General features: G+C 57.9%; 1 protein-coding gene across 4 annotated transcripts in view; it reads left to right on the top strand.

Moving 5' to 3' along the window:
- Nucleotides 1-22,418, top strand: part of PPP1R9B (protein phosphatase 1 regulatory subunit 9B) — a 45,669-nt gene extending 23,251 nt beyond the window's left edge. Inside the window, exons 3-11 of one of the 4 annotated variants that reach the window (XR_006277322.1) lie at nucleotides 1,723-1,843; nucleotides 7,748-7,852; nucleotides 10,656-10,791; nucleotides 13,041-13,193; nucleotides 14,832-14,885; nucleotides 15,837-16,066; nucleotides 16,851-16,947; nucleotides 18,422-20,766; nucleotides 20,869-22,418. Coding sequence is in view for 1 of the 4 variants with exons in the window: in XM_038385645.2 (XP_038241573.1) it covers nucleotides 1,723-1,843; nucleotides 7,748-7,852; nucleotides 10,656-10,791; nucleotides 13,041-13,193; nucleotides 14,832-14,885; nucleotides 15,837-16,066; nucleotides 16,851-16,947; nucleotides 18,422-18,475 (950 nt within the window). In the remaining 3 variants the exon portion in view is untranslated. Of the gene's footprint in view, nucleotides 1-1,722; nucleotides 1,844-7,747; nucleotides 7,853-10,655; nucleotides 10,792-13,040; nucleotides 13,194-14,831; nucleotides 14,886-15,836; nucleotides 16,067-16,850; nucleotides 16,948-18,421 lie in introns of all 4 variants that reach the window. The other 3 variants (XR_006277323.1, XR_006277324.1, XM_038385645.2) reach the window with 3 other exon arrangements.
- The last annotated feature ends 1,102 nt before the right edge of the window (nucleotides 22,419-23,520 follow it).

Raw genomic sequence — 23,520 nt, forward strand, 5'->3', positions numbered from 1 at the left:
GCACACTCACTCATACATACACCAGTTCACACACACATACCAGTTCACACACGTACCCTGCACACACACACACCTCAGTTCACACACATACTGTGTACATCCACTCATGCACACATTTCACTGTACACCCCCCAGTTCACACACGTACCCTGCACACTCACTCATACACACACACCACTGCATGCACACGCACCCAGTTCACACACATACTGTGCACACTCACTCACTGAGTGTAAGTGAATGCACTAGTGAAAAGCTCTCCTCTCTGCCCCTGCAGGATGCTCTGAGAACCAGGCCGGGGCGGGGCCAGGGTAGCTCAGAGATGGCGTCTGCCCAGCAGACAGCAGCTGGTACGAACGCAAACAGGATGCTGCGGTGCTTTAGACGGGAGAGAGACAGCAAGTTGCCAAGCCCGTGTGTGGGGTGTCGGTGCCTCCCCCCTCAGAGCTGAGCTCGCCCTGGGAGGGATCGACAGGGAAGAGGGTTCGAGGTTGGGGTGGGACTCGCGTGTGAAAGATCCCAGGAGGAAGACAAGCTTGAGGGGGCTTGACTAAGGAAAGGAAGCTGGTGAGGCTCCTAGGGGATCAGTCCACAGCAAGGGGCGCATGGGGGAACCAAGCAGCTGGTGAGGCTAGAAGAGGCTGGAGGAGATGCTGCCATCCCAGGCTGGAGGGACTGTGTCATTGCACTGCAGGAGCTCAGAGGGGTGGAGAATGTTTGCAGCACTGGTCGGTTAGCTAAGATCCGTGCCACCAGGGACACTAACCCATGTGTTTCTGGACGTAAGCCGATCCCCTGGGGGTTGGGGATTTGCCTGGCAGGGAAGGGGGGGGGCGCAGCATGGCAAGGCGCAACGCCCAGGGGGCGGGAAGTCTCACCTCGCTCTGAAGCATCAGGTGTTGGTTGCTATTGGAGGCAGGATAGTGGGTTGGATGGGCCAGGGTTTGGATCCCGTCGGGCTACGAAAGCGAATGTGGTGACATGCCTTATGGTAGAACCCAGAGGCCCCAACTGAGACCAGGGCCCCACTGTGCTGGGCGCTGTACATCCAGAGTGAGAGAAAGACCCTGCCTCCGAACCCCTACAATCTACAGAGACAAAGGGTGGGCCGAGAGACCTGGCAAGGTCCAGGGGGAATAGAACCCAGGTCTCCCAACTCAGCCCTATGAGTTAGGCCAACCCGCTCTGCTGGGTCTGGGTGCGAAGCCGGTATGGCAGGAAGTGAGAAATCAGGTTAGCTGGCCCCAAACTCTGGTGTTGCAGGGAAGCCAGGCTATGGGGCTTTGATGTGCCGTCGGGTGTGATCTGGCCGTGCCCGTCCTGGGCGCTCTTCTTCACACTGACTCGTTCCTTTGGTTTCTTCTCTCTCACACAGTCATTCACCCTCCCACGCGTGCTGCCTCCTGTAATTTAGCTGCCATCTGTCCTTGCCTCTTGCTGTAATAAACACAGTTCTTCTCTCCTGCTACTTCCTCACTTTCCTCCTGCCCCCGGGGCCTGTCCTGGCAAGCGCAGGAGCCCTCTGTGCCAGGCCCCTTCCATTGGCATTTCCCCGTCCCGCAGCGGGTGCATCCCTTCTGCCCCAGTGCTCGCCAGCCCTCGTTCACCGGGTGTGGTTCTTGGGGTGACTGGACAGAGGGGAGAGCGCTGGCCTGGCTCGGAGTCCCCCAGCGGAGGCCCACGCGACCCCGTGAGGACAACGGGTCTCTCTCTCTCTCGCAGACTCCGAGGGGCTGGGAATCAGTATTATCGGGATGGGTGCCGGAGCGGACATGGGCCTGGAGAAGCTCGGCATCTTCGTCAAGACGGTGACCGATGGGGGAGCGGCCCACCGGGACGGCAGGTAAGCCCGGTGAAGTCAGAGACTCTCAGGCCAGAAGGGAGCACTGGAGTCTTCTCGCCAGACCCCCTACCTAGCATAGGCCGGGGAGCCTCGCCCAGCGATGCTGGCATCAAAGCCACAGAGGCTGGCGGCGGGTCTAGGAGCTGAATCCAGATCTCATGAGTCTCAAAACCAGAGTCTGAATCCCAAAACTGAGCATCCTCCTGTAATGCTCAACTCCAGAATATATGGACCCTCGCCCCCTCTAATGCACACGCTTTACTATCAGTCTGTTTGTTCCCTTCACTCCCAACAGGGGGCGCTGTAAGGATCAGGGCAGGAGCGCTGGCCATGGGGGGAGCTCCCATCTACCCCAGTCCCCGCCTCTCCCAGCAGGGGGTGCTGTAGGGTTCGGGGCAGGAGCGCTGGCCATGGGGGGAGCTCCCAGCGACCCCAGACCCCATCTCTCCCAGCAGGGGGGCTGTAAGGATCAGGGCAGGAGCGCTGGCCATGGGGGAAGGCTCCCGGCTACTCCAGTCCCAGGCTCTCCCAGTAGGGGGCGCTGTAAGGATCAGGGCAGGAGCGCTGGCCATGGGGGGAGCTCCCAGCTACTCCAGTCCCTGCCTCTCCCAGTAGGGGGCGCTGTAAGGATCAGGGCAGGAGCGCTGGCTGTCGGAGGAGCTCACGGCTATTCTAGTCCCAGGCTTTCCCATTTGGAATTATTGACATTTTGGCTGCGGACAGCACTTTGTGTATTTTGTAACTGATCATAAGGCTGTGGTTGGGAGCTTGTGTATATTGCACACCATTCTGCTGGTGTGGTTTGTGTTTGTGTGTGAAGGGGTGGGCTGGCTATTGTATCTCTCGGCTTTGCATTGCTCTTTATTTAGCTTTGTAGTGTGTGTGTACACATGCTGCTTTTTGCATTGTGTGTTCGAGTTGTGTTACTGTGTATGAAGCACTATGTGTGTGTGTGACAGTGGTTGTGTGTGTGCAGCTTGTGAATTGCAAATGAGTTGCTAACAAAGCCCTGTTGTGTTAATTATTCTATTTACCTAGGCTGCTTCTGCCTGCAGTCTGAGTTGTGTACCACTGGCATGGTAGACAACAGTGTATCCCTCTTGTGCATATTGTTCTGTGTCTATCTATACTGGTTGTGTGGTTGTGGATGCAGAATTGCCAACCCTCAAGCATTCCAAAATCACCATCAGGCCTCCAAAAATCCTGACATTGGCTTTAAATTCATGAGATTTTTACAAAATAAAAAAACTTCTTATTTCGGGCTTCTTATTTGCCTCCTTGTTTTGAGGCTTTAGGGTGCGAGAGTAGCATTTTCAAGCTCTTCTCTGCCACCAGCGGAGCTAGAAATTCACTTTGTTGTTAAAAATGAGATTCAAACACAATCACCTGCCTCCAGACGGTGGGGCTTTCAGAAAGAGAACTCCTGCAAGACTCGGCACTGCAGTCCATAGGTTTCTGTGTTAGTATGTGCTGCGCACCGTGTTCTCCATGTGCTCATGGTGAATTGCGGGGAACGTGTCTGTGTGTTTGTTGTTTGCATCTGTAACGTATTTCTGTATTCATTTCAATGTTGCTGACTTGGAGGGCTTCACAATTCGCATTACTCCCTCCCAGAAGGGTCTCAAGGGAGAGCGCAATCAGACAATCTTTTCCCAGCCTGCTTCAGCGCAGCCCAAACAGTCAAATGCGGGAGGGTCTCGGCTGGATTTTCCATTCCCTGACAACTTGGGTTGCCACTGAAACCCCTGCAAAGTGGGTATGTTCTGATCTCTGGCATTTAACACTCAGGCTGGTTGCCTTGCAAAATTACCAGTGCTACTTTATGTGGGGACACTGACATGGATTTAAACTGGGCTTATAACGGGGTCAGGTTGCACCAGTAAAGCTAAACCAACATAGGCCAGCTATAAAGTGATAGTAACTCATCCACACACCAGTAGACAACACACACAAACACATAAACACACAATATACACTCACCCCATGTCCAAGTAAACACATAGAGCCATGTACAAATACACGAAGAAACCCATGCAAACCCCCAGTGCAAACACACCCGCACACACACACACACACACACACACAAAGATACGCTCATGCTCCAACACCTCCACTTATGCTCCCACACACACATATACTCAGAAACACAATCACAACCACAGAAAGTTGTACCAGTTTTGACCAAACTGGTGCAAAACCAGGGTGACTGCAGGTAGACCAGCTCTCGCTTCGCACTGGTGTCCATGGTGGAATGAGGGATGGGGACAACGAAGGATCTAGCCCAGAGACAGAATCAGGCCTTTTGTGTAACACACCAGCAGGCATTGGGAAATCACAGCGAGTTTCACAATGAAAGGTTCTGCAGAGCAAAGGGGAAACGTCTTTTAAAATGGAGACAAAAACGTCAGTTTCAGCAGCCCGATCAGATTAGCCCAGTGGGGATCTCTGTACGTGTTATGTTGTGTGTTTCTGTGTATGTGTGTCAGGGGAATTGTATTAATATACATTTGTACCTCTTTAGGCAGGAGCTGTGGACTGCCATTTCAAGTGCCAGGTCACCACGCCACTCACTCAGCTCGGCTCTGTCATGGTCTAGATCAGGGGTGGGCAAACCTTTTAGCCTGAAGGCCACATCTGGGAATAGAAATTGTATGCCGGGCCATGAATGCTCAGAATATCGGGTTTGGGGTGTGGGAAGGGGTGAGAGCTCTGGTTGGGGGTGCGGGCTCTGGGGTGGGGCTGGGGATGAGGAGTTTGGGGTATAGGAAGGTGCTCTGGGCTGGGACTGAGGGGTTCGGAGGGTGGGAGGGGGATCGGGGCTGGGGCAGGGAGTTGGGGTGCGGGAAGGGATGCAGGCTCTGACTGGAGGTGCGAGCTCTGGGATGGGGCTGGGGATGAAGGGTTTGGGGTTCAGGAGGGTGCTCCAGGCTGGGATCGAGGGGTTTGGAGAGTGTGAAGGGGATCAGGGCTGGGGCTGGGGTTGGGGCATGGGGAGAGGCTCCGGGGTGCAGGTACCTCAAGCGGCTCCCAGAAGCAGCAGCATGTCCCTCCTCCAGCTCCTAGGCGGAGGAGCGGCCAGGTGTCTCTGCACGCTGCCCCATCCGCAGGCACTGCCCCTGCAGCTCCCATTGGAGCGCCGGAGGGGGCCATGCCACTGCTGTCGGGAGCCACGTGGAGTGGCCCCCAATCCTGCTCCCCTGCTGGAGCACCGGAGTGGGGCAAGCCCCAGACCCTGCTCCCCAGCGGGAGCTCGAGGGCCGGCTCAAAACGGCTGGTGGGCCGGATACGGCCCGTGGGCCGTAGTTTGCCCACCCCTGGTCTACATAATACTTAGTCTGCCATGAGTGCAGGGAATGGGACTAGCTGAGCTCTCGAGGTTCCTTCCAGGCCTACGATTCTGTGATTCTATGCCTGGCCTGGGCCAAATCTGAGTTGGGCTCTGACCTGGTGCTTAAAAGCGGCATGGCCGATGTGCCCCCCTTCCCCACAGCTCCTCAGCATGTGCCTTGGAGTATATTTTTTTATATATGTGTGTGTGTTTAGGTTGCTACGTCTGTATTTGTGCGATTGTAAGTGGAGGTGTTTGCACATGGATGTGTATTTCTGTGGGTGTGCTTGTGTGTGGGGGGCATGTCTGTTGTGGTTATGTGTGTATTTGCACATGGGTGTTTACTTTAGGTACGTGGGCGTGTCCGTTGTGTTTATGGATGTGTTTGTGTACTGGGGGGGCGTATAGGGGGTGTATAGATGTGCATGGGTGGGTGTGCATTTGCGTATGGGTGTGCAGGTTTTTGTGTGTGGGCGTGTCTGTTGTGTTTATGGGTGTGTTTGCGCCCTGGGGCGGGTGCATGCACAGAGCAGGGTGCAGACAGTGGACGGCTGGAGAAATCTGAGCCCCGAGCACTGTTAATGATGCAGACAGGACAAAGTGGCTGGTAAGGAGTGTGAGCTCCTGGCCCCAGGCAGGGACTCTCTGCGGGGAGCGGTGACAGCTCTGTGCGTGTTCTGGGTCCACCTGTGGAGCAGGGACAGGCACAGACCTGGCCAGGGCTTTGAGGTGAGAGAACAGCCCAGGTTGGGGCTTGGGGAATCCCAGGCTGGGATTGGGGTACATGAGAGCTCCCCAGTGCTGCCTGGTGCCTGGGCCCCATCAGGGGTGTCACTGCCCGTGCTGGGGGCCACCATTGGTTTATAGCATGGACACCCCCAGTACTAGGGGACATCACTGACCTAAACAAGGGATCCCGGCTCAGCTTCTTCCCCCTTCTGGAGCCAGCAGCTCCTGCTGCCTGGGGAGAATGGCCCAAGCCCTCACGCCCCTCTCCAGGCCAGGCTAGCGCTGGTAGACCTGTGGGGTCTCCATCCCACTCTCCCCACCAGCTCTCTCGGTCTCAGCAGTGGGAGGATCGTGCGCCCGGCTTGGCTGCCTAGCTCCGACAACCGCGTCCATCCTCCGTCTGCCAGCCGGGAGCTGCCAGGGATACCTCGTGGCAGGGGCCGGCCCCTGGCTGCCAGGATAACTGCCCTCGCTGCTCCCCGAGGGAGGGAGACGCGGGCCTGTCCTGAGGGGGCAGAAGGGGGAAAGTGGGGGATGGGAGGGCTTAACAGTTTGTGACTCCCCTTAGTAGGGTGACCAGATGTCCTGTTTTTAAAGGGACAGTTCCGTTTTTGGGGACTTTTTCTAATATAGGCGCCTATGACCCCCCACCCCCATCCCGATTTTTTGACAGTTGCTATCTGGTCACCCTACCCCTAAGGAGGCTGTTTTGGGAGGCCCTCACCCATCCTAGCAGGCTCTATTCCCGCCCCACACATCCTTCCCAGACCAGAGTGATCCAGCCTGGCCGTCCCGCCCACCAGCTCCCCCTGTGGCCATGGGCTCTGGGGCTCCCAGATGCCCTTCTCCCTGGAGGGGTGGGCAGGTGGTAGAGGCGGAGGGGGAACAAGGATGCTATACCCCCGTGAGGCAGGGCGGTGGGAGAGAGCTGGGGTGCTGGCATAGCTGGCTTGTGGGGGGGCGCAGCTTGATGGCAGGTTCATCCCCTCTGCTGCCGGGCAGGCTTGGGGCCCTGTACCATCCTGGCACCACCTCAGAGCCTCCCTGAGGCCTTGCTCCGTGGATGCCACTTAACCTAGCAACCGAGAGTTTCCTCCTCTGACCGCACTGGCCATTCCCGGCTTCCTGAGCACGGGGAGGAATGTTCCTTCCTCTTTCCGCTACGCAGAATAATCTCCGATTAACCCTTTCCAGTGTGGGGAGGAGGGGCCAACCCCAGGAGATGGCACAGCACTGGGGTGAGTTAGCTGCAGTTACGCTATCTGGGAAGGGCAATTGGCCCTCATGCTTCAGGGCGTCATCCGATCGCCAGCCTGGCAAAGATCAGGAAGGAAATCTCCCTACAGGGCAGCAGGGGGGGTTGGTTTTATGCCTTCTGGTGCAACATCCATAACTGGGCACTGTGGGAGGCAGGGTGCCAGACCACACAGAGAATTGCTCGCTTCAGAGTGGCAGGAGACACAACAGTGAATTAGATGGGCCAGTGATTTGATCCCATATTGCAGGTGCCAAGATACGGGACTGGATGGGCCAGTGGGCTGATCCTATAACAGGAACCAGGATAGGGGACTGGCTGGGCCAGTGGGCTGATCCTATAACAGGAACCAGGATAGGGGACTGGATGGGCCAGTGGGCTGATCCTGTAACAGGAACCAAGACACGGGTCTGGATGGGCCAACGGGCTGACCTAGGTTGGCAAGAGTTCTGGGGGGGTTGGGAGGGCCCCATCAGCTCAGACAGCTCATGGGCTTGTACTGATCTGGAACAGTGCCCCCCAGCCCACCGCAACCTCTGCCAAAGGCCCCACTCTCCCTTTCCCTCTCTCATTCACCTTCTCCCGCCCTTAGGATCCAGGTGAATGACCTCATCGTGGAGGTGGATGGTACCAGCCTGGTGGGCGTGACCCAGAGCTTCGCAGCCTCGGTGCTGAGGAACACCAAGGGTAGAGTCCGGTAGGGGAACGGCGTGCGGCCTGCTTGCCAGGGGCCCCCACGGGAGCAGACCACACTGCTCAGAGCCCTGCTGGCAGGCACCCCAGGGGAGGCTGTGCTGGGATATGCCACTTCCTGCTGAGTCTTTGATCTTCCCTAATCTGGCCTCCTGTGTGTAAACATGTTGTCTCCCCCCACTTCTGTGTTGGGTCTGCTCCCCAGTTGATTGGGAAGGGTATAAAAGGGAGTGATGCTCTAGCCAGGCCCCACCCACTATCCAAAGCCCCACCCCACAGTTCCAGACAAGCTGGATTTTTCTTTGTCAACAATCAGCAAAGCTATAGTTAATAGTTTAAATGTCATCATTACACTTCAGAGTCAACACCTCCCACTGCAATTCATGGGCACCATTTACAGCTCTCCGAGCTCTCCAAGTTGAAAGGTGAATCTAAACTGCCCTGCCCTTCTCCCCACCCTCATTAGTGTGTAAACGACACTAACACAGGCGAACTCTGACTCTGCAGGCTACTGGGAAGGGCTCATACCGGCCAGTACCCGCTCTCCGCCTGTTTCATTTTACTGGAGGCAGGAACGTGGTTGGGTTTGATTGTCACCCACTCCTAGGATCTTCTGCTTGTACCATCCCAAGGGGTCACGTTGCCACCACCAGGAGGGTGGGCCCGGCCCTGCCAGCACCCTGGTAACCACGCTGTCGTCAGCGGCATTGTGCCTGCGGGCGAGAGGGGAATCCAACGGGCGTGGGAATATGAGATTGCCCCAGTTTGGGGCCCAGCTCCTGGGGGCGGGGGCCCACAACAGGCGATGGCTGAGATTCTCTGCTGGGCTGCATGGGGTGGGATTTCATGCCCCATTCCATCGCCCTCCGTGGCCTGCAGAGACCCATACTCGGTGCCCCTGGATCTGTGCGTGAGAGTGAGGGATCCCCTCTCTGTGCCTGTGTTTGCCACACACCCTGCTCTGGGTCTGCCTGTCAAAACAGCTCCAGATCTCTCCCATGGCACCCCAGTGAGTATCTCCTACAGCCCCATAACATCCACATCCCACCCCGTATCTCCTATAACCTCTAGTGCACCCCGGAGTGCTGCACTGTGTATCTCCCACAGCCCCATAACATCCACTGTGCACCCCATCGCATCCCACCCCATATCTCCTATAACCTGTAGTGCATCCCGTAGTGCTGCACTGTGTATCTCCTACAGCCCCATAACATCCACTGTGCACCCCATCACATCCCACCCCCTATCTCCTATAACCTCTAGTGCACCCCGTAGCGCTGCACTGTGTATCTCCTACAGCCCCATAACATCTACTGTGCATCCCATCACATCCCACCCCGTATCTCCTATAACCTCTAGTGCACCCAATAGTACTGCACTGTGTATCTCCCACAGCCCCATAACATCTACTGTGCACCCCATCGCTTCCCACCCCATATCTCCTATAACCTCTAGTGCACCCCGTAGCGCTGCACTGTGTATCTCCTACAGCCCCATAACATCCACTGTGCACCCCATCACATCCCACCCCGTATCTCCTATAACCTCTAGTGCACCTCATAGTAATCCACTGTTTATCTCCCATAGCCCCATAAACTCCACTGTGCCCCCTATAGCCCTTCACTGGGTATCCCCTGGAAACATTCCCAGTGCATCCAGGACATGGGTAACATCCCAGACCACCCCCACACCCCTCTCTTGCTCCCATCGCACCCCGTCCCTGCCACTCGGATCCCCTCCCACGACTAGTAAAGGGCCTGCTAGGTGAAAAACAAGTGTCCACCTCAGGAACGGGGCGAGGGGGGCAGGCCGTGGGAGCAAAAGAGGAAGTGAGCGATGCTGGAGCCGCTAAGGGGAAGCACTAGCTGGCGGTGTTTCCGCCTCGCTGCAGGGCTGTTTGCAGGAGGGCCCTGCTGACCCCTTTATCTTGCCCCGAGCATCTTGGGCTCCTCCCTTCCTGGCCGGGATCGGCACGAGGGGCCCGGGGGCCGCCCTAGCTCTGCGCCCAACACTCGGCTCCGGATGTTTTCTCTCAAATATATATTGTTAAAATAATCAGCCTGAAATAAACCTGCTCACCAACGTGGCATGGCAGCGACATCAAGCCAGAGCAGCCGAGCCCAGAGTGCAAACTTGGCCCCGCCTAGCCCGTACCCATCCCTCCATACCCGCGCGGGGACCTGAGTCAGTCAGGGTCGAGGAGCCCAAATGGCTCCGCTGCTCACGCAGCGGGCAGCGCTGCAGACGGCCCGGGGAGTGCCAAACTGATTGGTTGGGGGGGGTCATGGAGGGGGGCAGCATTTGCACCTCCTCCTAAGCGGGCTGGACACTGCAGTCAGGTGGGCAAGGAGATTCCAGCGGGTCTTGCCCTGGGGCCTGTTCCCATCCCAGCTTTCATGGGCAGTGGGGAGGAAATGAGACCCTGCCGTAGGCTGGGAGTTGATGGGGGAGCGGGAGTCCTGCCCCCCTGAATCCCAGCTTCCCCCCACCATCCTCTAAAAGCCCTGAGCAGACTCCCCCAAGAGGCCACCTGCGAGTTACTCAGGGCTGCCTGCGGGGGAACCATCCAACAGGGCGGGGAAAGGGCTCGGCAAAGGCAGCTGCTGGGCAAAGCTCGAGGCCTGGCTCCCTGCTGATCTGCCCCTCGTGCGGGCGTGGAGAGCAGCGCGGAGCGGGTGCGAAACGTCGCCCCGTCCGCGTGGGAGGAGGACAGGGCCCTGCTGGGATCAATCAGCAGCAGCTACGCCTCCGGGGCACGGGGGTTGTCCTAGGCTGACCCGCTGGCCTGGTGTCCGTTCCTGTCGCAGGTTCCTGATCGGGCGGGAGAAGCCGGGCGAGCAAAGCGAGGTCGCTCAGCTAATCCAGCAGACGCTGGAGCAGGAGCGGTGGCAGCGGGAGATGATGGAGCAGAGATACACCCAATACACGGAAGAGGACGAAGAAGTAAGAGGAGCGTGCGAGCGGCATTTCCTGGGCGCCTCTGGGCAAGGGCTGGAGACCGGAGCATGCGCTGGTGTCCTTGCAATCCCGTCCTCCCCCACTCCAGTAAAGGCCCCCAGGGAGACTCCCCCCACCCCTGGGGTCAGAGAGGAATCCAGGCCCCAGTGCTAATTAGCCCCGTACTTAGTTATTCTGCAATGGCACCTAATGGCCTCAACCAAGATCAGAGCCTTAATGTGCTAGGCGCTGTCCATACCCAGAGGGAGAGCCAGCCCCTGCCCCAGGGAGCTTCTGGTCTGAATAGACAAGACAGACAAAGGGTGGCGGGACTCCCCCCAAGATCACCCACTATCTAGAACCCAGGTCTCCTGAATCCCAGTCCCACAGCTCTACCCACTAGTCCACACTGCCACCTCTGCAGGTGCACCAACAAACACACTGATCCTCCAAAGGACCCGAGTCCTAGCTTGGTTGGGGCACCATCTCGTGAGATGAGAGGGGAATTCAGGCTCCAGGCCCATGCCAATCCAGATGTCCCCATTCACTGCTCCGCCCCGGCCACTGGCCGTATCCTGGAGGTATTGCCCTGTCCACAGGCATTCACACTTGTGCTTCCCCCACACACCGCGCTGCTCCGCAAAAGCCTGTCTCTGGGCTGTGGAGGGGCCAGGAGAACTGGCTCACTTAGCCTCTGTACTAGGAGCCCAATGAGACGCCGTCGGCCTGATTCATTGCCCCACCGCTCAGGTTGTCACTTGCTCCAGTGAAAAGTGGGGGTGAAATGCCACCGAGTCCGCCTGGAAGCACTTTGCACTGGTGTGAGTGACGCACAAGGTGCCGGGCATTGGAGTATCAGGCCCCTGTTGCCCTCTTCTCAGTGTCCTAATCCCTGGGCATGCTGCCAGGCACCCGGCCGGGAGGTAGATTCCTACACGCTGCCGAGCTCTGCCGCGGAGGGAAGGTGCAATGCGGGGTGCAAGCCCCTCTCTCCTGTTCCCAGGGCTGTGCCTGTCTCTACCGGGAGGTGCAATGTGGCAGCATCCAGGATTAATGGGCTCTCCTGGCAGGGTTCCTGGTGGGTTTGTGTTGTGTGGGAGAGGAGTGGAAAATGAAGGAATAGCTCCATTCGACTGTCACGACGTCTAATTATAACTAGCTCCTAGTGAGGGCCGGCATCAGTGGCTCTCGGAGCACTTTATGATGGAGCACAGCATTGTTATCGCCATGTGACACACGGGGAAACTGAGGCACGGCATGTGGCGATGACTTGCCCCCGGTCACCCAGTGGGCCAGTGACAGAACCAGGCAAACCCAGGCCTCCTGAGTCCCGATAATAATGACGTGTCGAAGTGCAGCTACGCCCTTCTCCCGCCCCACACCCCATGACTGATCCCAACTCCCCACTCTCTCCTGCCAGCCCCTGCCCCCCCGCTTTGCACACCCGTGGGGATTTTCAAAGTGGCCTAGTGGAATTAGGCACTTGACGCCCATTGAATTCCATTTCAACAGGAGTGGTGTGCCTAAATCACTTAGGCACCTTTAGACGTCTCAGCCCGAATCAGTAACACTGCAAGCGCACAGCTGAGCTAGTGGCTAGCGCATGGGGCTAACCGTCAGGATGTCCTCAGTTCTCGTCCTGGCTCTGCCTCAGTTTCCCCACCTGTAAAATGGGTTCATAATTCCCTGCTTGTCGGGGGGTGTTGTGAGGAAGAGGGGCTCCACCTAATGCCTTTCGGAGATTTTTGTTGAGTTCTCCAGCAATTACCAGAGCTAACACAATGGGTCCTGGCCACTCGGCACTGTGGGAATAGAGGTAATAATGATTTGTATTATGGTTGCGCCTGGAGGCTTCATCCGAGATTGGGTCCCTGTTGTGCTAGGCGCTGTACGCATGCACAGGGCAGGAGATTGTACCTGTCCCCAAGACATCACGTTCAGAAGAGGCAGGACAGATCTCTTACCCCCCATGTTACAGATGGTGCAGCAGCATGCCCTGGGTGTGCAATCCAGGGTGTTAGCAGCAGAGCTGGGACCTGATCCTGGGTCCCCTGAGTGCCAGCCAAGTGCAGAAACCACCAGGCCACCGGGAGGGGGCTGGGTTTTAGGGCTCTGCCCTAGGGGGCTCTGGGGAGCAGCAGGGGTGATGAGGGGGTAGCTGCCGGCGCTATGAATGGCTCTGCTCTGGGACGTGCTGGATTGGGGGTGGATCATGGGGAGGGACCTGGCCATAGCTCCCGGTTCTGTGTCCGCAGACGGGTGAATATGCCACAGACGAGGACGAGGAGATGAGCCCCATGTTCCCCAGCAGCGAGATGGCCATCGAGGTCTTCGAACTGGCTGAGAACGAGGACATGCTGTCCCCCGTCGAGATGGACCCCGAGAAGCTGGTGCACAAGTTTAAGGAGGTAAAGATGGGGGAAGGGGAGTTCCCAGAAGACACCCAAAATCAGTGTGGGGGGAGGCAGGAGGAGTGTACGGCACCAGTGTGAGTGTGTGTGTATCAGTGTGTGTTTATTCTTCTGTGAATGTGTGCATGTGTGTATGCAGGTGCATATGTGTGTGTGTATGAGTGCATGGGTGGGCATCGGTGCATGCATGTGTCCATGTGTGTGCCTGGGGTCAGAGTGTATGTGAGTTTGTGCCTGTGTGTGTATTCACAAGTGCAAGGATGTCTGTGTATACTTGCATGTGTGTCATGGGATAATGGGTATATGTTCATGAATATGTGTGTGCACAAGGGCATGGGTGTGCATGCATGTATGTGTCAATCGGTGGGTATGCATGTGTGCATGTACAAGGGCATGGGTGTGCATGCATGTATGTGTCAATGGGTGGGTGTGCAGGTGTGTGTTGCACAAGTGCATGGGTGTGCAGGCATGCATGTGTCAATGGGTGGGTGGGTGTACATGGGTGTGTGTTGCACAAGTGCACGAGTGTGTACATGTATGTGTCAATGGGTGGGTGTGCATGTATGTGTTGCACAAGTGCATGTGTGTGTCAATGATAGTGTGTTAGTACGTGTGTGTTGCACAAGTGCATGGGCGTGTGTGCATGTGTCAATGATAGTGTGTTAGTATATGTGTGTTGCACAAGTGCATGAGTGTGCAGGCATACATGTGTCAATGGGTGGGTGGGTGTACATGGGTGTGTGTCGCACAAGTGCATGAGTGTGCATACATATATGTGTCAATGGGTGGGTGTGCATGTATGTGCTGCACAAGTGCATGGGTGTGCATGCATGTCTGTGTTCGGGGGGGGTGCAAGCGTGTGATTATTTGTATGTGTGTGGTTATGTTGCCCTCTAGTGGCTAGAAGTTCTGTCTGTAAGCCCTGTGGAAGGCATCCCAGCTGCACCCCCCAGCTGCGGGGTCTAAGCACCGGCCCTAGTTCTGCCCAGCGGGCAGTGATCCTTCTTCAGCTCCAGCGCAGAAGGGCTGGGCGCATCCCGATGGCGACAACCTCCCTTGGCTCGTGGGCTAGTGGAAAGGGCCCAAGGGCTTTGTGGGGTGGCTGGGCTGCTCCCGGCACTATCAGGACAGCTCAAGTGCCTGCCAGCCTGTAGGATCCCAGCGCACTGACCGGGCGCCACAGCCCAGATCTCCAGGAGAGCTCTGCGCAGAGGGTGCCGACCCTTGTGGTTGGCACTGAGCCCTTGGCAGTCTGGTCTTGCCAGCCTGATTCTCCTCTCCCACCAGTGCCACTCCGCTGGGGTCAGGAGAGTCACGTTAATGCAAAGCCAGTTTAGGCTGGAGGAGAACTGGGGCCTCAGTGTAAGGATCGCTCACCTTGCGCTGAAGTGCAGCCACTTCTGAGGTGTCCAGCTGACACTGCGCGGTGTGTGCGTGGGGGGGATTCACTGCAGCACCATGTCATGTATCCTGGTGGGGGTGTTGCCAGGACTCCGGGGTTCAGAGCTTGACTCTAATGGAAAGCTGCAGGGAAATTTACGGCTTGCACGTGGCCGGGGCTGAGGGGCCAGGGCAGCGGCTGGGGCTGGGACCTCCCTGCACGTGGGGAGTAACCGCTCTGTTACTCTCTGTCAGCTCCAGATCAAACACGCCGTCACCGAGGCCGAGATCCAGCAGCTGAAGAGGAAGGTAAGCGCCGAAGAAGGGAACGTGTGTATGTGTCGGGGGGGGGGGTGTCCCCTCTTTGGGCTCCCTGGTCCCGTCAGGCTTCACCTGCAGGATCCCAGCCAGACTGGGCTGCTGGCATCTCCCCACTCTTCTGTTCCCTCTTTTCCCCTACCCGGCATGGGCCTCTGCGAGCCCGGCTCTGTCGTGGGGTCTTCTGCTTTCCCCCTCGCTCTCAGTTTGCCCTGTTGTTTGTATTGCCCAAGGACTCACAGACACAGAGACACCCGACCACACACGCTGACATCACCACACTCACAATAGTGCACAACTGCGCACACCGACAGACCCAAGCATGCATAATCACACACGCGCATGCGCACATACCCCCACGCAACTACACATGCAGCACACAAAGACACACACAAGGATGCACAACCACACACAGAGACAAGCACACACAGAGACACAAGCACACACACAGATACACAGCCATGCGCACAGATACAACAGCACACAACCAGACACACAGAGAGAAAAGCACACACAGAGAGACACAAGCACACACACAGACAACCATGCGCAGAGGTACAACAGCGCACAACCAGACACACACAGAGACAAGTGCACACCAAGAGACACAAGCACAAACACAGATAAACAACCATGCGCAGAGGTACAACAGCACACAACCAGACACACAGAGAGACAAGCGCGCACCGAGAGACACACACACAGACACACAATCACGTGCGGAGATACAACAGCACACAACCACGCACTCAACCAAAGACAAAGGTCCACAGCACCAGAGACACAAACACCACCCTTACTTCTCCCAACACTCCCCGCTGCTGGGGTGCATGTACTGCCCCATCTTTTGCCCCTCTCTCCCCAAATGCCCCTCATCTCCCCTCCCCCTAGCTGTCATCCCCGTCTTCCCCTCACCCTGTGCCCTGTGGTCTCTGCTCCCAGCTGCAGTCCATTGAGCAGGAGAAGGCTCGCTGGCGAGCCGAGAAGGCCCAGCTGGAGCAGAGCGTGGAGGAAAACAAGGAGAGGATGGAGAAGCTGGAGGGTTATTGGATGGAGGCCCAGAACCTGTGCCAGGCAGTGGATGAGCACCTGAAAGAGACTCAAGCCCAGTACCAAACCCTGGAGCGGAAATACAGCAAGGCCAAGCGGCTCATCAAGGAGTATCAGCAGAAGTAAGGCCATGTTCTCTGTTCCCTTGGATCTCCCAGATCTCCATCCACTTTGGATCTCCCAGGACCAGTGATCCCAGATCCCCGTCCCCTATAGATCTCCCAGGGGTAGTAATCCCAGATCCCCATCCCCTATGGATCTCCCAGGGGTAGTAATCCCAGATCCCCATCCCCTATGGATCTCCCAAGGGTAGTAATCCCAGATTCCCATCCCCTATAGATCTCCCAGGACCACTGATCCCAGATCCCCGTCCCCTATAGATCTCCCAGGACCACTGATCCCAGATCCCCATCCCCTATGGATCTCCCAGGGGTAGTAATCCCAGATCCCCATCCCCTATAGATCTTCCAGGATGAGTGATCCCAGATCTTTACCCCCTATAGATTTTCCAGGACTATTGATCCCAGATTCGCATCTCTTATGGATCTCCCAGGACTAGTGATCCCAGATCCCCATCCGATATGGCTCTCTCAGGACCAGTGATCCCAGATCCCCATCCCATATGGATATCCCAGGATGAGTGATCCCAGATTTACCCCCATGGATCTCCCAGGACTATTGATCCCAGATTCCCATCTCTTATGGATCTCCCAAGACTAATGATCCCAGATCCCCATCCCGTATGGATCTCTCAGGATTAGTGATTCCAGATTCCCATCCTCTATGGCTCTCCCAGGGATGGGGATCTGTATCCTGCCCAGTTCAGAGAGTCCCTTGGGTTAGGTGCTGGAGCAGCCTTTCCCAGCAGCCAGGCCCTGGCCTGACTGCTCCCCACATCCCCCACAGGGAGATCGAGTTCCTCAAGAAGGAGACGACCCAGAGGCGCGTCCTGGAGGAGTCGGAGCTGGCCCACAAGGAGGAAATTGACAAGCTCCAGGAGAAGGTGGGCACCAAGGACCAGGATCCGGGGTTCCCCTGAGGCAGCACATCAAGAGATTGCGGAGAAGAGGGCCCTGGCTGTGACTGGACGGCTCCGGACGGGGACTTCCAGTGGACCAGAGCTGGCTTTGGCAGGAGCAGGGGGTGGGGCGAGGAGGGGGCTCCATTTGCCTCGCTCCGTCTTCTCCATGACAGCGTGGGCTTGATTCCCTTTGTCTGGTGGCCCAGTGCGATGGGCCGGGGGCACGCTGGATCCTGCGTTGGATGTCAGGGCACGCCGGATCCTGCGTCGGTGCAGGTCACACCAGATCCCACAGTGGGTCACGCCGAATCCTGCGCCGGGTGCTGGATCACACCGGATCCCACAGTGGGTCATGCCGGATCCCGCACCAGGTGCTGGATCACACCGGATCCTACAGTGGGTCACGCTGGATCCCGTGCCGTGTGCTGGGTCACACCGGATCCCACCGTGGGTCGTGCCGGATCCTGCGCCGGGTGCTGGATCACACCAGATCCCGTGCTGGGTCACGCTGGATCCTGCATTTGCGCCCAGGTCAAGACTCCAGGGCACTGTTTTGCAGTCGAACATCCGTGTGTGTGGGTGTGCGTGTGTGTGTGGAGGGGTTCCCTGCTGCAGAGGATGGGAGGGGGTCCCCCGCTCCACGGTCTGGCAGCATGGGCCCGTGGGGCGGGCCTCAGAGGGTTGCACCCCCTCTCCTAAGGCTCCCTGTGCTCGCGATGATTGCACTGAGAGGCCCTGGCTTGGTACCCTGACTTCTCTCTCTCTCCCCAGGGAGTGACTGCATCCCTCCGCTGAGGTGCAGGCACAGCGCCCCCCGTTGGGCAGCGTGGGTGCAGGCAGGCAGAGGCCACCGTTGTAGCTCAGCAGGAGACATAGTGACTAGTGGGGTCATTTGTCTGCCCTGGCCCTGCCGTGCTCATACCCGGTTCCGCAGGGAACGTGGCAAAGCCGCTTCTCCCCCCCCAGACGGGCACCCGTGTCCCTGGCTGAGGTGGTGGTAGCTGCTGGAGGGGGCCGAGGTGGGAGGCAGGTGCCCCTGCGCCATGCTGGCCATGCGTTGCATCCCCAGGAGGCAGAGCCGGGTGGGCACGGAAATCGGGCTTCACGCTTGCTCCTACTCGCACCCCTTCCTCGCTGCCCCCGCCCTTCCCAGCCCCCACATTGGAAGACATTGCCTGGCGTAGGGCAGCTGATGGCTTCCCAATAACCCCCAGCCCACCCCTCCTCCCCACCCATCCTCTCAGCAGTGACCCCCTGCATCCACCCCCACAGAAACCCTCCATCTATCCCCCCCCATCAGCTTTCCCCTTCCCCCCCCCCAGTCACCTCTCAGCATTCCCCGCACAACCCCTCTCAGCGGTCCCCCCCCATTCCCCCCGGCCCCCGAAATCCCCGGCCTCAGGACGGCCCCGCTGTTTCTCTGCCTGAGACGTTTATCCCTTTGTCTGTTTTTCAGATCTCCGAACTGGAGGGGAAGCTGCAGACCTTGAAAAATTCAAACCCGACTTAAAACAAACACAAACACGAAGCAATCGTTGGGGAGGAGGGACACTTTCCCCTTAACCCCCCCGCCCCCGTTTTGCCCCTGCCCCTTCCCCGCCCTCCCACTCCTTTTGGCCTTCATAGACGGGAGAGGAAGGCACTAAAGTGAAACCACTATGAAAGGAATAATAATTATCCCTCCTTCCCCCTGCCTTCCTTTGGGGGGAGAGAGAAAGGGGGGGAGGAGGGCTGGGGCCGGTGCAGGGGGGGGGGCTCTGGGATTGGCTGGCTGGGTACCGGCTGGCCTGGAGGGGGCAGTATGGGGAACGTCTCTGGGACAGGGGACCCCTCGTTAACTTGATGGATGCATTTTTGGGGGGGGGGGGGTTGTTCTGCCTGTGTATCCCCCCAACATCCCCCCCCACATTGAGGAGCCTTTCCAGCCAACCTCCCGGCTCGAGATGAGCACCCGCGCCGTGTCCTCCCGAGGCCTCCAGGGAAGGGCTGTGCGGGCAGCACCCCGCCCCCCGTGCAGAGTGGGGCGTTGGAGAGGGGGGCAGGCAAGCTGGCCCGCAGCTCACACCTTGGTGAAAGGACTCTCTTGTGGAGGCCGGATCTCTTCGCTGGCCCATCCGCGGGACAAGCCACAGCGCTCTGTGTTTCGTGTGCTGGTGGGAAGCGTGTCTGGGTTTGAGATCTCGGACCAGTGCCAGGCAGGGTCTGGACCCAGGAAGGCGGGCAAGCTGCTAGCATTGCACAGGAGGCTCTGGGCAGCGCTGGCAGGGACGGGCTGTGCCTGTGGGTGACCCTGCCCCACCCACTCCGGGTAACTTCAGGGACCAGCGCCTTGGCCTCTCCGCCGCGAGTCCGTCCCGGAGGATTTCAGGGAATGACCGCGAGTGTCCGGCTGGGCTAACACCTCCCCAGACAGCGTGGGGCAGATCCTGGAACAGAGACACCCCCTGCCCCCCGCCTCCCGGTGAGCAGCCTGCCGGGGACAGACTTTGGGCATCTGCCTCTTCCCCCGCAGCTGGATGGATACAGTGACGCACGGGCTGTGGGGTGGGGCTTGCTCCTTCTCGGGCACAACGCCGGCGCTCGATGGGAGGAAAACCACGACGGGAAATGGCCCCAGCCGAGACTCCTCGGCGCTTCGCTCCGCAGAGGCACCAGGGACTGCGGGCTGGGGCTGGCTTCTAGCTGCATGATGAGCCGGCGGGAGGGGGCCCGGGGTGTTCACGCTGAGTTTCTTTGCTCTAGAGGGGAGGGCAGACCCAGGTCTTGCCCACAGCAGAGGACTGGCCCGAGGTGACTAAATGGGGTCGGACTCAGGCTGGCGTCAAGCAGTGCACGTGGGAGCTGGCATGCACACAGCACGCGCAGGGGCCTGGCACTGGTGCCCTCACACCCATGGATGGGATGGGGGCACTGGTGCGCTCACACTCGTGCGTGGGATGGGGGCACTGGTGTGTTCACACTCATGCATGGGATGGAGACCCTGGTGAGCTTACATCCATGTGTGGGATGGGACACTAGCATGCTCACACCCATGCTTGGGATGGGAGCACTGGTGCGCTCACACTCGTGCGTGGGATGGGGCACTGGTGTGTTCACACTCATGCATGGGATGGGGACCCTGGTGAGCTCACACCCATGTGTGGGATGGGACACTAGCACGCTCACACCCATGCTTGGGATGGGAGCACTGGTGCGCTCACACCCATGCATGGGATGGGGGCACTGGTGAGCTCACACCTGTGCGTGGGATGAGGGCACTGGTGAGCTCACACGCTAGTGTGGTATGGGACACTAGCACACTCACACCCGTGCATGGGATGGGGCACTAGCGCACTCACACCCGTGTGTGAGATGGGGGCATTGGTGAGCTCACACCCATGCATGGGATGGAACATTAGTGTGCTCACACCCATGCATGAGATGGGTGCATTGGTATGTTCACACCCGTGCATGGGATGGCGGCACTGGCACACTCACACCTGTGCGTGGGATGGGGGCACTAGCGCGCTCACACCCATGCATGGGGTGGGGCATTGGTGCGCTCACACCCATGCATTGGTTGGAGGCACTGATGCATTCACACCCGAGCATGGGATGGGGCATGGCATGCTCACAGCCATGCGTGAGATGGGGGCACTGGCGCGCTCACACCTGTGCGTGAGATGGGGGCACTGGCGCGCTCACACCTGTGCATGGGATGGGGCACTGGCGTGCTCACACCTGTGCATGGGATGGCAGCACTGGCACACTCACACCTGTGCGTGGGATGGGGGCACTAGCGCGCTCACACCCATGCATGGGGTGGGGCATTGGTGTGCTCACACCCATGCATTGGTTGGAGGCACTGATGCATTCACACCCGTGCATGGGATGGGGCATGGCATGCTCACAGCCATGCGTGAGATGGGGGCACTGGCGTGTTCACACCCATGCGTGGGATGGGGGCACTGGCGCGCTCACACCTGTGCGTGAGATGAGGGCACTGGCACGCTCACACCTGTGCATGGGATGGGGGCACTGGCGTGCTCACACCTGTGCATGGGATGGGGGCACTGGCGTGCTCACACCTGTGCATGGGATGGCAGCACTGGCACACTCACACCTGTGCGTGGGATGGCAGCACTGGCACACTCACACCTGTGCGTGGGATGGGGGCACTAGCGCGCTCACACCCATGCATGGGATGGGGGCACTGGCGCGCTCACACCCATGCGTGAGATGGGGCACTGGTGCACTCACACCCATGCACAGGGACCTGGCACCCCTGTAACCACCCCACTGTCTGACCTAGTTTCGTTACCTCTGTGCAATTGCCTCGTCGCCAAGGCGTCAGGCTTAAGCCTCCTTCCTTCCTTTTCATTTTTCTTTCTTTTCGTGCCTGCTCCTGTGGTGCCTCCTTTTCCGCCTCTGGCCAAACGGGCGCTTTTGGGCACGGGGGAGACGGGGTGGAAGCCCCCAGCTCCCCTTTATTTCCAGGGAGAGGAGAAAAGAGGTAGGAACTTCCCCAAAGCCTTGTGAAAAGTGAACCCTTCAGGTCCCCCTCTGAGCCGGTGAGCGGCCCCGCGTGCCCCGTTTGGGGGGGACGATGCTGCCGAGCTGGGCCCTGGCCCCGATCTTGCGCCTGGCAGAGCGTAGCCAGTATAAGCGAGAGGCGTCCTTCGTCGTCAGCCCCCCCCCCCCCGCCGGACAGGCTTGCACGGCCACCCCCGGTAGACGTGTCTTCAGGCCCACGCGGCCCATCCCTCCCCTCACGTAAAGGCCGAATGAGTTTTTATTTAAAGCGACAACAACAACAAAGGAAAATAAATACGTGTTCAAAACCAAACGATCGCTTTTAAAAATTGTAAATAAAAAAAAAATCGCAGTATTTATATGTGGCCGGGACAATTGTTTTCCTTTGTAAGCTGGAGATTGCAAGGAGCGGGGGGGAGGTTTATTAAGGCCTCACCCCCACACTGTCCAAGAAGGATCAACAGGGTCCAATCAAACCCCCACCCTGGTTGCCCTTCTGGGTATAAACCGGCACTCTTGCTGGCCAACGCCCTTAAAGGCCGAGTCTCCGACAGTGACTGGATATGGGGGCGTTGGGAGCCAGATCTCTGCCGGCTCGACGGGGCCGGGCTGGAGCTGGAAGGACCAGGGCCCACTGTGGACGGGCAGGTCAATGCAGAATAGACCCAGCAGCGAAGCCCTCTCGGGAGTTTGTGCAAAGCAACAGGATGTCTGTGAAATGGACGCATTAAAAACCAGGAAGGCGACGTGGGCCCAGAACAGAGGGAAAGCGGGTGGGGGTGACAGGCCGCTGGGAAATTGTCTTAAATTTTTATTTAATCTCCTTACACACGTATCAATGTGTATGTATATATATATATATATATGGATGGATGGATTGTTTCTGGTTTGTATTGCAATGTCCTCTCATCGGATCATATCAAATACAGGCCCTCATTGTCCCTGCGGCTCCGTTATTCAAATGGCTGATCTCGTCGGGCACGGCCCTGCTGGGAGACCAGGTGCACTTAGGGTGACCAGATGTCCCGATTTTACAGGGACAGTCCCGATTTTGGGGTCTTTTTTATATAGGCTCCTATTATCCCCCACCCCCTGTCCCGATTTTTCACATTTGCTGTCTGGTCACCCTAGGTCCACTCGTAGTGTGAGTGGGAGCCCCCTGGGATCAAGGGGGGGACTTGTGTCTGCTCTCCAGCCCCCCCCCGGGGCTGACGTGAGGAGCGGGGTTCCGCCACCCGTGGCTGGTTGTGTGGTCTGAGGTGCGAACATAGTGGGTTCGTTGTGGGAGCCGGAGGAGGGAGAATCTACCAGGGCAGCTTTGTTCTGCGTGGCGACTTGAGCAGGATGAGTGCGGAGGGGGATCGGATTGGTCAGGGGCTGCCCGTTTGACTCTGAGATAGAAAACAACTGGGGTGTGTGTGACACACACACCCCAGTGACAACAGATAGATTCTCTGACATCCAACACACACTATCCCTATGCAGTATATTGCTGGCGAGTAGTCTTTGCCGTGTCTGAGGGCACACATTTCCCCAGCGGCGTAAGGACTGTATTCTGTGGAGCAGTGCTTCTCAACCGGGGCACGTGCACCCCTGGGGGTACGCAGAGGTCTTCCAGGGGGCACAACAACTCAGCCAGATATTTGCCTAATTTTACAACAGGCTACATAAAAAGCACTAGTGACGTCAGTAGAAACTAAAGTTTCATCCAGACAATGACCTGTTTATACGGCTCTATAGGCTATACACTGAGATGTAAGGACAATAGCTATACGCCAGTCGATTTATTGTATAATTGTATGGTAAACATGAGAGAGGCTGCAGGTTTTCAGTATCAGTCTGGGGCTGACACTGTTGTCTGATTTTGTAAGCCAATTGGGCATATGCAAGACAAAGCCGACTCCGGAAGCGGGGGGCAGCAGTCTGGAAAGGTTGAGAGCCACAGCTAGGGAGTATATTTCCCTTGTATTTTATGGCGTATATTTCCATATAAGGACTAGATACGTTCCTGGAGGATCGGTCCATCAATGGCTATTAGCCAGG

The sequence above is a fragment of the Dermochelys coriacea genome, chromosome 27, assembly GCF_009764565.3.
Source record: "Dermochelys coriacea isolate rDerCor1 chromosome 27, rDerCor1.pri.v4, whole genome shotgun sequence".
Taxonomy (NCBI): domain Eukaryota; kingdom Metazoa; phylum Chordata; order Testudines; family Dermochelyidae; genus Dermochelys; species Dermochelys coriacea.